This window comes from Lepidochelys kempii, chromosome 12 (genome assembly GCF_965140265.1).
Source record: "Lepidochelys kempii isolate rLepKem1 chromosome 12, rLepKem1.hap2, whole genome shotgun sequence".
In the NCBI taxonomy this organism is placed as follows: Eukaryota; Metazoa; Chordata; order Testudines; family Cheloniidae; genus Lepidochelys; species Lepidochelys kempii.
In genome coordinates this window covers 3,226,553-3,241,246 of record NC_133267.1, presented here as the reverse complement: position 1 = coordinate 3,241,246, position 14,694 = coordinate 3,226,553, and the positions used below count along the sequence as shown (strand labels likewise).

General features: G+C 48.4%; 1 protein-coding gene across 7 annotated transcripts in view; it reads right to left on the bottom strand.

The window, feature by feature from the left end:
* VAC14 (VAC14 component of PIKFYVE complex) overlaps positions 1-9,151 on the bottom strand; it is a 202,791-nt gene extending 193,640 nt beyond the window's left edge. For 6 of the 7 annotated variants that reach the window (XM_073307160.1, XM_073307162.1, XM_073307161.1 and 3 more), the window contains exon 1: positions 8,838-9,151. In XM_073307160.1, coding sequence (XP_073163261.1) covers positions 8,838-8,941 — 104 coding nt within the window. In that variant the 5' untranslated portion in view covers positions 8,942-9,151. The remainder of the gene's footprint in view (positions 1-8,837) is intronic. The other variant, XM_073307168.1, reaches the window with a different exon arrangement.
* Between the last annotated feature and the right edge of the window lie 5,543 nt (positions 9,152-14,694).

The window sequence follows — 14,694 nt, the reverse complement described above, 5'->3', positions numbered from 1 at the left end:
TGGATCATTATTGAGCAGAACCCCTCATTAGCATGGACGCACGTCCTTTGCAATGGTGGTTGAAGCATGAAGGGACATATGAATCTTTAACGCATCTGGCATGTAAATATCTTATGACGCTGGCTACAACAGTGCCACATGAATACCTGTTCTCACGTTCAGGTGACATTGTAAACAAGAAGCCAGCAGCATTATCTCCCAGAAACGTAAACAAACTTGTCATAGATTACCTTTAATAAGCAATTCTTGTAGGGGATATTCAGTAGACAGCAGAAAAGCAGAATTATAGGAAAGGTCTGGAGTTCAGCCACAGCCACAGAGCTACCATAAGCAATGAGGACTTTAACGGAGACTAAACATGCAGTCCATCTTCTCAAAAGATGGAACCATAAAGATTTCTCAGACACTCAGACACAGCCTTGGGGAAAAGACTGCTTTCATGTTCGTAGCCTACACCCAGCATGAAGTCTGCATTTCATATTTGAGAAACTGGGGGAGTTGCTTTCACTAGCCAAGTCAGCTGCTTAGAAAGATCAGTGTCATGTTGATTTAAACAAGCAGGGGGAGTGTTGGCATTACCAAGCATCATTTTCCCTGGCCTGCATTCCCTATACCCACTTTTTCATGCTTCTCTCACAGAACATTAGACCCTTGATCCCAGAGCTTGTTCGTATCCAGGCTTGGAAGCATTTGATTTTTATAGGTAAATGTCGATAAACATTGATTTCATGGTACATGCACAAACCAACAAAAAATATTTCCAACAACAATCAAATTTACAGATAGGCAAAAGAAAAATATTGCTTGAGAACTTCTTGGAGTTTGATTTAAGGTCAAAATTTTGACATGACTTTGAAAGAGCTGAAAACAATTATGAAACAAATAACCAGGGAGGAAGTATTTAATCAGAAAAAATGTAAACGATGATTGGGGATCTTTTAAGAACACCTTACTGCACGGAAGAAGAAGGCTGTGCTGGTTAAAAACCAACTGGGTTCTGAGTGCAAGTGAAGACAGTAGTATATATAAAAGAATAATATATATCAGATGTAAGAAAGGGAAGTTTATAGTAATGAATATAAATCAGAATTTAGGAACTGTAGAAAATTGATAAGGGACGCAAAGGGACATAAGGAGAAGTCACTGGTGAGCAAACTTAAAGAGAATAAAAGGAGTTTTTAAAATATATTAGGAAGACAAAGAATCCTGACAATGGTATTGGTCCATTACTAGACAGAAATGGTGGATCAATCAATAATAATGCAAAAAAGGTAGAAGTGTTCAGGATTTCTGTTCTATATTTGGGGAAAAAAGATAACTGATACATTGATGGCAACACTGTTTCCATTCCACTAGTATCTCTGGAGAATGTTAAACAGAAGCTATTAAAGTCAGATTGCTTCTTGGAGCAGCTTGTCCTGGAACCCACAAGGGCTGAGGCGATTGGGGGGGGCGGGGGGGGATAGCTCAGTGGTTTGAGCACTGACCTGCTAAACCCAGGGTTGTGAGTTCAGTCCTTGAGGAGGCCATTTAGGGATCTGGGGCAAAAATTGGGGATTGGTCCTGCTTTGAGCAGAGGGTTGGACTAGATAACCTCTTAAGGTCCCTTCCAACCCTGATATTCTATGATTCTCAATTTAGTCCTAAGAGTAACACAGGATCTGAGCTAAGAGGTGAATATAGCTGACCCACTCAGTAATAGAGACCATAAAGTAAACTTAACACACTTGGGGGGGAGAGGAGCGAAATGCCAAATAAACCCATGGTAGTAGCATTTAACGTCTAAAAGGGGAACTACACAAAAATGAAGAAGCCAGTTACAGAGAAGCTAAAAGGAACAGTCAATGGTAAAATGTCTGCAAGCTGCACGGAGACTATTTAAAACCACCATAATAAAAGGTTCAAACTAAATGTATACCCCTTCTCCCACCAAAACAAAAAACCACAAGGACCAAAAAAATGCCGCTCTGGCTAAACAAAGTAAAAGATATGGTTAGAGGAAAAAAGACAATCTGTAAAAATTGGAAGTCATTGTGACACTGCACCCCATATTCTTCAGTGATATTATTAGGAGTAAAATACATCATAATTATGATGTATTTTATGCAAGATAAGTCATGTGATGCATCATTGGAAAAGTTATGAATTGCCTAATATGATTATCAGATTTGTATGCATGTATCATTTTTGTGCCTGAAGTTATGAATGTTGACTGTGTAACTGTCTTTCAAATGTAGTTACACCTGGGTAACACCCACTAGACAAGATGCTTTCAGGCTAGATAGTGAGTGGGGAAGGACCTATTAAGGGCAATGGGCCATAAGGAAAACACAATAGGCCTTAGGAGAAGCTTATCTCCCACCTGGTGAGCCTTCCTGTGAAGGCTACAGACAGCCTCCAAGTAACGGCTGCTATGACTCTTCAAGGACACATGATGAGACCACATGTCTCGAGGCTCCATCTTTGGATGTCAGTATTTTGACACAGACTAGTCTGGGAACCAAGCTTTGAAACAAAGTGTTCCCACCACATGCTATATAAGGCAAGGAATGACATCATTTGTCACTCAAGAAGACTCCTAGAAACACCTGAGGAACAAAGACTGAACTGGGGGAAGTGCTGGACCCAGGCTAAGAGATTTCTAGCCTGTGAAACGAAACACCTGGGGATTCTAAACTTAAAGCAAGTGCAGTCTTGCCCCTTAAGAATCTGCAGCCTGCCCGCATCATCTCTTAGGGTGAGAATCTGCTATTCATATCCAATCTATTCATTAAGCTAAGTTTTTGTTTATTTGCTAGGTAATCACTTAAAATCTATCTTTAGGTAATAAACTTGTTAACAAACTTGTTTTTGCTTTATCTAAACCAGTGAGTTGGAATGAAGCGTACAAGAGGCTGTAGCATATTCCTCTCCACATTGAGGGAGGGGGCAAATTTTATGAGCTTACGATGTACAGTTCCCTGTGCAGCAAAAGATGGTATAATTTGGGGTTTACCCTCCAGAGGGGGTGCGCACCTAGGGAGCTGGGAGTTGCCTTGGCTGTAGCCTTCATATGCAGGGGTTGGTCAGAGAGCCTGCATGTAACTGCAGCTGGGTGTGTCCCTACCGATATGTATGGTGGTGAGAGTGCAGGCTGGAGGGCTTTGCAGCTGGTGACAGTAGTGAAGTGTGAGAGGGAGCCCAGGCTGGTACGTCAGGGGGCTCAGTGGACCCCAGTCCCAGACTGAATCCCAGGGGTGATAACCCATCACACTCATATCATACTGAGGAAAATAGAAAGGAACATAAACTCTGGCAAGTCAAGTGGTAAAAGTATAATTAGGCAGGCCAAAAATAATTTGAAGAGCAACTACCTAAGGATAAAAAAATTTAGCTGTTAGTTTTTGTAAGTAGATAGAAGAAGGAAGGCTGCCAAACAGTGAGTGGAGCCACTGGAAAATCAAGGTGGTAAAGGAGCACTCAGGGAAAATGAGGCTGTTACAGAGACGCTAAATGAATTATTTGCATTGGTCTTCACCGAGCCAAGGACATAGGAGAGATCCCCACACTTGAGCCGTTCTTTTTTGATGACAAATCTGAGGAACTGTCCCCGACAATCAGTAGAGGATGGAAAATATCATAATGCCATTAAATAAATCCATGATCCACCCACATGTTAAATACTGCATGCAGTTCTGCTGTCCTCACCTGAGAGATATTAGAATTGGAAAAGGTGCAGAGAAGGGCTATGAAATTCATTAGGGGTGTGGAACAGCTTCCATATGAAGGGAGATTAAAAAGACTGGGACTGTTCAGTTTAGAAAAGAGACGACTAAGGGGGAAATAGGACAGAGGTCTATGAAATCATGACTGTGTGGAGAAAGTGAATAGGGAAGTGTTATTTACCTCTTTACATAACACATGAATTAGGGGTCACCCAATGAAATTAATAGGCAGCAGGTTTAAAAACCAACCAAAGTACGTACTTCCTCACACAATGCACAGTCAACCTGTGGAACTCATCCAAAGTACAACTGGGTTCAAAAAAGAATTACATAAGTTCATGGATCCATCAATGGCTATTAGCCAATATGATCAGTAAGCTTACGTTTTTGTCACGGTTATTTTTAGTAAAAGTCACAGACAGGTCATGGGCAATAAACAAAAATTCACAGGAGACTGTGGACTTTGTGACTTAACCAGGGGGCAGGGCTGGAGAGTGGGTGGAGGAATGACAATTGGAGCCCCTCTCCCGGGGGGACGGGGGACTGAAAGCCTGAACCCCACTGCCATGGGGGAGAGGGGGCACAGTTGCAGTCTCTGCTGCTAACAGCTGAAGCCAAAGCAGTCACAGGGGTCCGGAGAAGTCACAGAATCCCTGACTAAATCATATTTTAAATGATCAAGGATGCAACTCCACACACTCAGTGTCCCTAAACCTCCAGAAGCTGGGAGTGGATGACAGGGCAATTTCGAGTGATCCATTCCCTGTTTTCTTCATTCCCTCTGAAGCATCTGGTACTGGCTACTGTTAGAAGACAGGGTAGTGGGCTAGACAGATCACTGGTCTGACCCAGTATAGTCAATCTTATGATTCATAAACGGGAATTTCAACTGCAAGTAGAGAGGTTATATTAATCTCTATTTGGCACTGGTACGAACGCTACTAGACTACTGTGTCCAGTTCTGGTGCCCACAGCTCAAAAAGGATGTTGACAAACTGGACAGGGTTCAGTGAAGAGCCACAAGAATGATTAAGGGATTAGAAAACAACTTTTATAGTGACAGACTCAAGGAGTTTAATCTATTTAGCTTAGCGAACAGAAGGTTCGTGGCTGATTTGATTACAGCCTAAAAGTACCTAAATGAGGAACAAATATTCAATAATGAGCTCTGCAATCTAGCAGGGAAAGATCTAACATGATCCAATGGCTGGAAGTTGAAGCTAGACAAATTCAGACTGGAAACAAGGCACAAACGTTTAATCCTGAGAGTAATTAACCATTGAAACAATGTAGCAAGGGTCGTGGTGGATTCTCTATTACTGATAATTTTTAAACCAAGATTGGATGTTTTTCTAAAAGATAATGACTAGGGCATATTTTGGAGAAATTTACTGGCCTGTGCTATACAGGTCAGACTAGGTGATCAGACTAGGTGACCCTTCTGACCTAAGAATCTATGAAAGTTTGTGATTTATTGGTTATAAAGCTTTAACTTTTGGAATCTCAATGTCTCCGCTCATTTAATAATTATTGTCTGCCCCTCCCCACTTTCTGATCCCCCATAATTTCCCACAACTATAAATTCCCACATTTAAATAAACTAAAATGGAAAAAGCTGCCTAAAAATAAACAGATCTGTCAAAATTATTTAAAAATTGATTTCTGCCGAGCCTGTTGATAGCCATTAGCTGGGCTGTCCCTGCTGTGCTAATGGAATTTCTTTGGGTCCCCCTGCCAGATTTATTGAGACCTTTTATTTGAAGGGGGCAGAGCTGTTCAATCTTTAGTAGAGTCTTAAAGGTTTCCTGTCGATTAAGTATTCCTGATAAAATAGTTTGAAGTAAGCAATCTGTCTAGAAATCCCATCCTCTCAGTTCAACTTTTACTCGACACTCGAGATGCCAGTTTCACTACTTTTCAGGATAGAGCCTTGTGGCAGAAAAAACATGAATTTCTAATGCAAAAAAAAAAAAGGGGGGGGAATATTTGGCGGTGGGGAAAGAGGAGGATTGCAAACCTTGCAGGGCCTTCTCTATTCATAAAAAGAAGGAGTCCAGTGGCACCTTAAAGGCTAACAGATTTATTTGGGCATAAGCTTTCGTGGGTAAAAAGCCACTTCTTCAGATGCATGGAAGTGGGTTTTTACCCATGAAAGCTTATGCCCAAATAAATCTGTTAGTCTTTAAGGTGCCACCGGACTCCTTGTTGTTTTTGTGGATACAGACTAACACGGCAACCCCCTGATTCTTTATTCATAATACAGCAGCACAAAAAAAAGAAAAGAAACCACCTTACACTTAAGTATGGCTACACTAGAGCTTACAACTTGCACAGATGCAACTGCACCACTGTTAGCTCTCTGGTGTAGCCACTCTAAGCTGAGCTCTGTCAACATAATTAATGCACCCCCAACGAGCAGGAGCAACAGTAGCTGGGTCGGCTGGAGCTCTCCCATTGATATTTAGCGTTGTCCACACCGACACTTAAGTCCATCACTGGGAGGAAGGGGTGTGGCTTATTCACACCTCTGAGCGACATAAGTTACACTGATGTAAATGACAGTGTAGACAAAGCCCCAGCTCCAGTTCATGACAACTCCAATTCAACATGTGTCAGAGATGACCAGTGCAGAGTTAAGATACTCAGAGCAGTGCTAGTAGCAACTATTATCAAAAGAGATAAAGAGGTGAGTCAGACACGATTTTATACATTAAAAACATCCTGTGAAGTACAAATGCTATCGCAGGGAGGACTGATCTAGATTTTACCCCTGGGGGAATTTTGCATCAAAAAATTAAAAATCCTGTAAAATTCTGAAAATGTTATTGGTCAATAACACTATATAATCACACCAGTTTCAATTATTGTGGTAATTTATTTCAAAACACCTCTCAGCAAGTATGTCTGTAACAGGAGTAGAAAACTAAAGAAATCCCGGTGAAAACCCAGTTCCTGTTTCTCTGCCCTTCCCCCTCCCCCAAGCCCAACCGGTGGGCCAGCCACTCTCACCCCTTCCCAGAGCTCAGCCATGGGGCCTTCCCCTGAGCCCAGCCACTCATATCCCCCCCCCCCAGCCCAGCTGAAGCCCCGCAGGAACAGAAACTCATACCCCCTCACCCCCAGAGGCCAGCCACAGCCCAGACACTCACACCCTCTACCTACCCCCTACCCGCCCCCCCCGACATCCAGAGTTTCCTGCATGCCACCACCACCTTCCTTCAGGCCATACTAGGAACTGCAGCTGCTGGGAATCCTCCTGTTTCCCTTCCCCTCGCCTTGTCTTCTATTGTGAGTTGGGCTCTGTTGGGTCCAGTAGCTCCTAGTGGCAGCCAACAGCTCTGCAGCCTATTTCTGGGGCGGAGGAAATTCTGCACACACAACATTAATTTCTGCATTGTACAGTTGAGCAGCATTCCCCCAGCGGCAAGACATAGCTTTTGAGGCTTCCTTCTGACCTTAAACATGCTAGATTCTGACAACCCACTTAAAGTGGTTTCTGAGCTCTCTTCAGCGTTGCTGCTAGACACTTGACATTGACAATGCTCAGCCCTGCCAACATTGGCTACCTCTGTAGTACACAGGCTTCAGAGCCGCACTTCACCACTGGTGGAAATTGTGGTGGTCCTGAATTACAAAGCATGTTACTGTAATCAAGTCTTTGGAAGATTACCACCTAGGCCTGGGATATCAAATCCCACACACTGCAACTGCTTGGAAGGGTCGAGAAAGTGAGCGAAAAGGGTATGATGCTGCCTTAGGGGTGGGGAGTGAAGGCATATGTGAGAGCACAAAGAAAGCTTATACTGGAATAAGTAGAGTGGGCAGAGAAGTAAAGACGACTGCACAAAATTAGAACCAAAGTAACCATCTGCACTTAACATGTTACCATCCTATAAGATCTCAGCCAAAAAACAATAAGAAATGTCTATAACACGCCCCCCCAGCACCCTAAAGATTAAGACAGTTTAATTTCCTGTCAAATGTGCACTATGGAAAAGGAACACATCAATACTTAGAGAGCTAGACAAATTTCCATTTCCGTGCAAGAAGCAAAAGTGTCCTTACGCTGTACCTTACGCTGATGACAAGCAGAGCAATAAATTCTTTATTGCATCACTAGAGGTTTTATGGTTTTGAATCTCCAGTTATGTAATGTAACTGATTTTTCACCCATGATGCTCTGATTTGAGCACTCCACCCATGTTCCAACAGTGAAACTTGAGCATTACTGTTTGGTTAGTTTCAAGCTCCCGAAAATGCTTTCGTGTTTAGAGCAGGGGTAGGCAACCTATGGCACGCATGCCAAAGGCAGTGCACAAGCTGATTTCAGTGGCAGTCACCCTGCCCGGGTCCTGGCCACCGGTCCGGGGGGCTCTGCATTTTAATTTAATTTTAAACGAAGCTTCTTAAACATTTTAAAAACCTTATTTACTTTACATACAATAGTTTAGTTATATATTATATAGACTTATAGAAAGAGACCTTCTAAAAATGCTAAAATGTATCACTGGCACGCGAAACCTTAAATTAGAGAGAATAAATGAAGACTCAGCACCCCACTTCTGAAGGGTTGCCAACCCCCGCTTTAGAGTCACTGAATTTCAGGAGGATGCTGAACATACAGTTAAGAAAGGAGTTTCCGGGTCAGGTTTTACACAGCTCTGTCCTTTAACTTGGTGGTTCTCAACCGCAAAGTGGGTCACAACACCGTTTTAATGGTTTTGCCAGGGCTGGTGTCAGACTTGCTCGGGCCCGGGGCTTTGCCCTCAGCCCCGGGGGGCAGGGCTCACGTTACTCCCCCCCCGGGACTGAAGCCCTCGGCCCCTCCATGCCAAGCACCGGGGCTGGGGCTCAGGCTTGGGCGTCCTCCCCCGGGGACATGAAGTAATTGCTGTTGTCAGAAGGGGGTTGAGCTACAATGAAGTTTGAGCGCCCGGCTCTAACAAAAGCTCCAGGCGGTCCGAAATCCTCACTCCCGCCGCCACTTGGCGCCCTGAAGGTTAGCCGCACAGACCCCCCTGCGGGCCGGCTCCCGAGGGCCCGGCTGCCCCGGAGCCCCGCGCAGGCTGGCGGTCCGGGCCAGCCGGCCCCAGGCCAGCCCGGCCCCAGGCCCCGCTCACGCCCGGCTCTCACTTCTCGATCTCCAGCGCCGCCACCTTCCGCTTCTCGTAGAGCTTGTCGTTCAGGGCCCGCACCACGCTGGGCGCCAGGGGCGAGAAATCCTTCTCCGGGTTCATGCTCCCGCCGCCGCCAGCGGGCTCAGCCCCGGCCCGGCGGCCGCTCCACACCGGGGACGGGGACGGGGCTCTCGGGGCCCGACAGGCGCCGCCGGCTCGCGGCCGGGAGCGGGAGGAGCCCCAGGAGCCCGCGCGGGCCGGGCCGGGCGCGAGCGCGGCGCTACAGGGCAGCAGCCACCTTAGCTCGGGCACGTGACTCCGCGCGGTTCCGGTTCCGGTCGCGCTCCCAAACCGGCCCCCGCCCCTCTCAAGCCAGCCCCTGCCCCGCCTCTTCCGGTCGAGGCCGCGCTCTCAGCCCCCCCGTCGCCCCCCCGTCGCCCCGGCCTGGGAGCGTGGCCCCTCCCACCCAGAGCCGCGGCCGCGCTTGCGCGCTGTGGGAGGGCTCGCTCCGTCTCCTGTCGCCGACACGCCCCCCGCGGCGATCCGTAGTGGCCCGGTCCTGCCGCGCGTGCGTTCCAAAGCGGCGTCGGGGGGGCGCCGCGCCCGGGCCCGCGGGCCCCGTTCTCGAGCCGGGCTTCGGGGGATCCCTCGCGCTCCGGCGGCGGGGGGGGCGCCGGGGGATCCCTCGCTCTCCGGCGGCGGGGGGGGCGCCGGGGGATCCCTCGCTCTCCGGCGGGGGGGGCGCCGGGGGATCCCTCGCTCTCCGGCGGCGGGGGGGGGCGCCGGGGGATCCCTCGCTCTCCGGCGGCGGGGGGGGCGCCGGGGGATCCCTCGCTCTCCGGCGGCGGGGGGGGCGCCCGGGGGATCCCTCGCTCTCCGGCGGCGGGGGGGGCGCCCGGGGGATCCCTCGCTCTCCGGCGGCGGGGGGGGCGCCCGGGGGATCCCTCGCTCTCCGGCGGCGGGGGGGGCGCCCGGGGGATCCCTCGCTCTCCGGCGGGGGGGGCGCCGGGGGATCCCTCGCTCTCCGGCGGGGGGGGGCGCCCGGGGGATCCCTCGCTCTCCGGCGGCGGGGGGGGGCGCCCGGGGGATCCCTCGCTCTCCGGCGGCGGGGGGGGGCGCCCGGGGGATCCCTCGCTCTCCGGCGGGGGGGGGGGGCGCCGGGGGATCCCTCGCTCTCCGGCGGCGGGGGGGGCGCCGGGGGATCCCTCGCTCTCCGGCGGCGGGGGGGGCGCCGGGGGATCCCTCGCTCTCCGGCGGCGGGGGGGGCGCCGGGGGATCCCTCGCTCTCCGGCGGCGGGGGGGGGCGCCCGGGGGATCCCTCGCTCTCCGGCGGGGGGGGGCGCCGGGGGATCCCTCGCTCTCCGGCGGGGGGGGGCGCCGGGGGGATCCCTCGCTCTCCGGCGGGGGGGGAGCGCCCGGGGATCCCTCGCTCTCCGGCGGGGGGGGGCGCCCGGGGGATCCCTCGCTCTCCGGCGGGGGGGGGGGGCGCCGGGGGATCCCTCGCTCTCCGGCGGGGGGGGCGCCCGGGGGATCCCTCGCTCTCCGGCAGGGGGGGGCGCCCGGGGGATCCCTCGCTCTCCGGCAGGGGGGGGCGCCCGGGGGATCCCTCGCTCTCCGGCAGGGGGGGGGGCGCCCGGGGGATCCCTCGCTCTCTGGCGGGGGGGGGCGCCCGGGGGATCCCTCGCTCTCCGGCGGGGGGGGGCGCCCGGGGGATCCCTCGCTCTCCGGCGGGGGGGGGGCGCCCGGGGGATCCCTCGCTCTCCGGCGGGGGGGAGCGCCCGGGGATCCCTCGCTCTCCGGCGGGGGGGCCTGGGAAGGACGCTGAGCAAGCAGGGGAAGACAGCAGAGCTCTCCAGGCAGCAGACAAGCCTAAGGCCTGACAGCAGAAGGAGCTGCTCCTTGAACCTGAAAAACAGCGAGGAGTCCGGTGGCAGCTTAGAGACTAACAGATTTATTTGGCCATAAGCTTTCGTGGGTAAAAAAACCCTCTTCTTCAGATGCATGTGAAGAAGAGGGTTATTTACCCACGAAAGCTTATGGCCAAATAAATCTGTTAGTCTTTAAGCTGCCACCGGACTCCTCGCTGTTTTTGTGGATTCAGACAAACACGGCTACCCCCCTGCGGCTTGAACCTGGATACTTTTGTTTTGGGGACTTTGCAGTTCTATCTGGGCTCTGAGGTAAGAGCCTTTAAACTACTATATATAGTCTTCATTTCAGAAGGCTATTAAAGGGGGCCATACTGCTGTAAAGTAGACTTTTTGGCTTCTCTTTGACCCAGTTGTTACAGGGATGTCACTACCTCATCCAGGGGGAAACTGAGGCAGGACACTGCAGAGCCACATTCACTCATGAGGGAGAGCTTGGGAGGTCATGGCGCTCCTTTTACATACCCATTGCAGTTTTGTCCTTTACTGCTGTTATTTACTTTTCGTGCCAACTTTATTTGGAGCTGTACAAGACACACCAATGAAGACAGTTCTTGCTCCAAAGAGCTTACTCTAGAAATGTGGTGGGAGTCCAAAGAAGCTGCTATTATATCATGGGTGCTAGGCCCCAACCTGCTTAGTGGTGTTTACAAAAATGCCTCTCTCCATCTTTAGGCCCCCAATCATTATTGTCAAAGCAAATCCCTGGGGGGGCGTATAGTCTCTTTGCAGATGGAGTGATTTCTAAGACTATCAGTCTGTCTCTATCAGCAGTATTACTGCACCACCAACGTTTTTGGTGACCATGTTATTGCTGACTGCCTAAATGTCACAGTTAATCTGGCCCATAATCTGAAGTGTGGGGTTCTGGCTGCCCCTTGAACAGGTGCACAAAGGGAAGGAAGGAGTCTCTGTGTCCACTCCCTCTTTTCTGTACCCACCTGCTCAACAAGTGCCCTTAGAATACATCTTAGTCCATTACGGTGCTGATAGAGAGCGATTTTTGTTCCCAGAGAAGTCAAAGCTAATGACTTCACTTGGAGCAGGTTCCATCCCATTTCAACATCTGGGTTTCTTCTTTTGTGGAGTTTTATTTTAGGAATGAATACTGAAAAATCCAGCTTTGGAAAAATGGGTCAATCTTAGCCTTATCACTCCCTTTGGAATGACTGAGGCATGGCTACACTTGCAGTTATAGAGCGCTGGGAGTTAAATCAACCTTCGGAGACTACAGCAGGGAAAACGCTGCCGAGTGTTTACACTCTCAGTTGGAAGTGCACTGGCGAGGCCACATTAGCAACTCTTGCATCACCACAAAGAGCAGTGCATTGTGATAGCTATCTCAGCATGCAAGTAGCTGCAACATGCTTTTCAAAGGCAGGGGATGGGGTGGAGTGTGACAGGGAGTGTGTTGTGTGTATGTGGAAGGAGAGAGAATGGGACTGAGAGCATGTCATAGAATCTCAGGGTTGGAAGGGACCTCAGGAGGTCATCTAGCCCAATCCCCTGCTCAAAGCAGGACCAATCCCCAATTTTTGCCCCAGATCCCTAAATGGCCCCCTCAAGGATTGAACTCACAACCCTGGGTTTAGCAGGCCAATGCTCAAACCACTGAGCTATCCCTCCCCCCCATGTCAGCATACTGTCTGGAAAGTTCAGACAGCAGCAGACCTCCCTCTCCTCACCTCCCACTCACTCAAAGCAAGCAGCATTCCTCAGTAATGGTTCCTTTGTCCCGGAGCAGATAAGCAGCCAGTTGTCAGAAACAGAGCTTTGAAAGGGCATGTCCGCATTCATACAACAAGTTCAAAACTATGACAAGAGTGGCCGCTTGACTTAAGGGGATTATGGGATGTTTCCGGAGGCTGATCAGAGCGCCTCATTCACGCTGGCGTCGCAGCGGTCCAGCAAGGGCGCAGCAAACGTTATTCCACTCGCCGAGGTGGAGTGGTAGCAGCCGGGGAGTCAGAGCGCTCCACGTGTCTTGCCGGTGTGAACGGGTGGTGAGCTAGTGCGCTCGGGGCTCCTTTATTGCGCTGTAACTTGCAAGTGTAGCCAAGCCCTTATTTAAAATGTCATAAAAGGATAATAGTTGTTAGATTAAAAGTCTTGTTTCTAGGAGGGGTCTAGGCCACAGCAAACAATGCCTTGTGCACAGGTTACATCCTTTAATTGCAAGCCATTAAAAGCCAATAGAAAATCCGTGTCCTCACTGTTAGAGAGCTTATTCCTTCACTCTCCCACTTCCCTGGTCCTTCTCACATGAACAGAGAGCAACAATACCCGAAGTCCGAAGGTGCAAACAATTCAATGTTTATTGGGGTGAACTTCCAGCAAGTTTAAATACAAGTTCCTTTTCCTTATTTCCGAATCCCAACTTACTTCCTGTTTGCCCCTAATTTATATAGTAATATTCTTAGCTATACCTTAACCAATCATTCTACTAAAATTTAACTAACCAATCCTAACATATTGTAACATGATTATGTAACCAATTATATCCCACCACCTTAATTAGTTTACACCCAGCAAAATTAATTATACAGCAGACAGGAACAATCACAGAACCAGACAGAGATTATACAGACAAACAATAGCAAAGTGGGAACTATAATGGCAAGACAATACAGAAGTGAGGATTTCACATCCCAGTATTGATAAGTGAGTTCTTGCCAGACAGGATGCTATCAAACTAAGTTTCCTTTTACATTTTCTAGGCACTTCCCTTTCTCTGGAGCTGATAGGCACTATCAGGACAGGATTGTATTCCTAACAGCCCAATAGCACCTTCTTTCAATGTGACTACTTTGGAATGTGAGGATGTGACCGGTCGCTTCCCAGCTTATGGCTGCCTCTGTCGCTTAGCCAAAGGCCTTAGCCTAAGAACAGGGCCCCAGACTGTCACAGTAAGAGAAGGACCTTACATTGACAGACAGTGATTTTGATTCTTTCTTTTATACCTCTAACTAGCCAAGTGATAAGAATACACCTAAATTCTTAAAGTACAGGCCTTTACAGGCAGGCCTGAATATCTATATCCTAACACTCACAGCAACAAACAATCATACTCATTGAATAGCCCCATTACACTAATCTGAATTTTTTTTAAAAAATAGTTTATTATTTTATTTATTTATTACAGTTTGGAAGCCACAGGAACGTAAAACTGAAAATAGCAGTGTTTGGGCAAACCTGAATATCATGGTCTTTGCATTTTACATTTTTCACAGCCACATTAAGTGCCTCAGGAAGTTCTTTATTTGAGCCAAAATAACAAAAGATCTGATCTTGTGATACTTACACCATGCAGGAACTGAAATACTGTTGTATTATTTCAATCCATAAATGGATCTGCAAGGCATTAAAATAATAAAAACAAAAAATGTGACTCTACACCTACTCCTAACTGTGATTGAAAAAGAGATTTGTTTTACATTTTAAAATTCTCTTGAAGTGTGTGGAATCCAAACAGCACATCATGCTAGTGCATTAGGACGAAGTGGCATTGGCTGGAAACAAAACTGAACCTGGCTACTTTCATTGTACCAAGCTTAACAAAATGCAAAAATTAAATACAGCAAAAATGGTAAAAATTAAGTAGATTTTTAAAAACTTATTCGATTTTAATAATTTAAGGTACTGTAATAACAAAGGTAAGTGTCAAATGTATCCCTAGTGTATCTCCACTGGCTTACATTAAGTTTTATACAAATTGGGCTTATTGATAAAATATATTATCAAAGGTTTCCTTTCATTATGACTCTTACATCTTTTAAAGGAATTAAACAAAATTTTGGAAACCACGTGTCAAGCTGCTGAATATTACCAAATGAGGTGCAGGGTTTTTTTTCCATCCTGACTAGCATTTGCTACAGGAAAAAAAGATACTGCTGACCTGAATATGTAACTCTTCTGCTCGTCAGAGTTGGCAGGAACAAGGGCCGG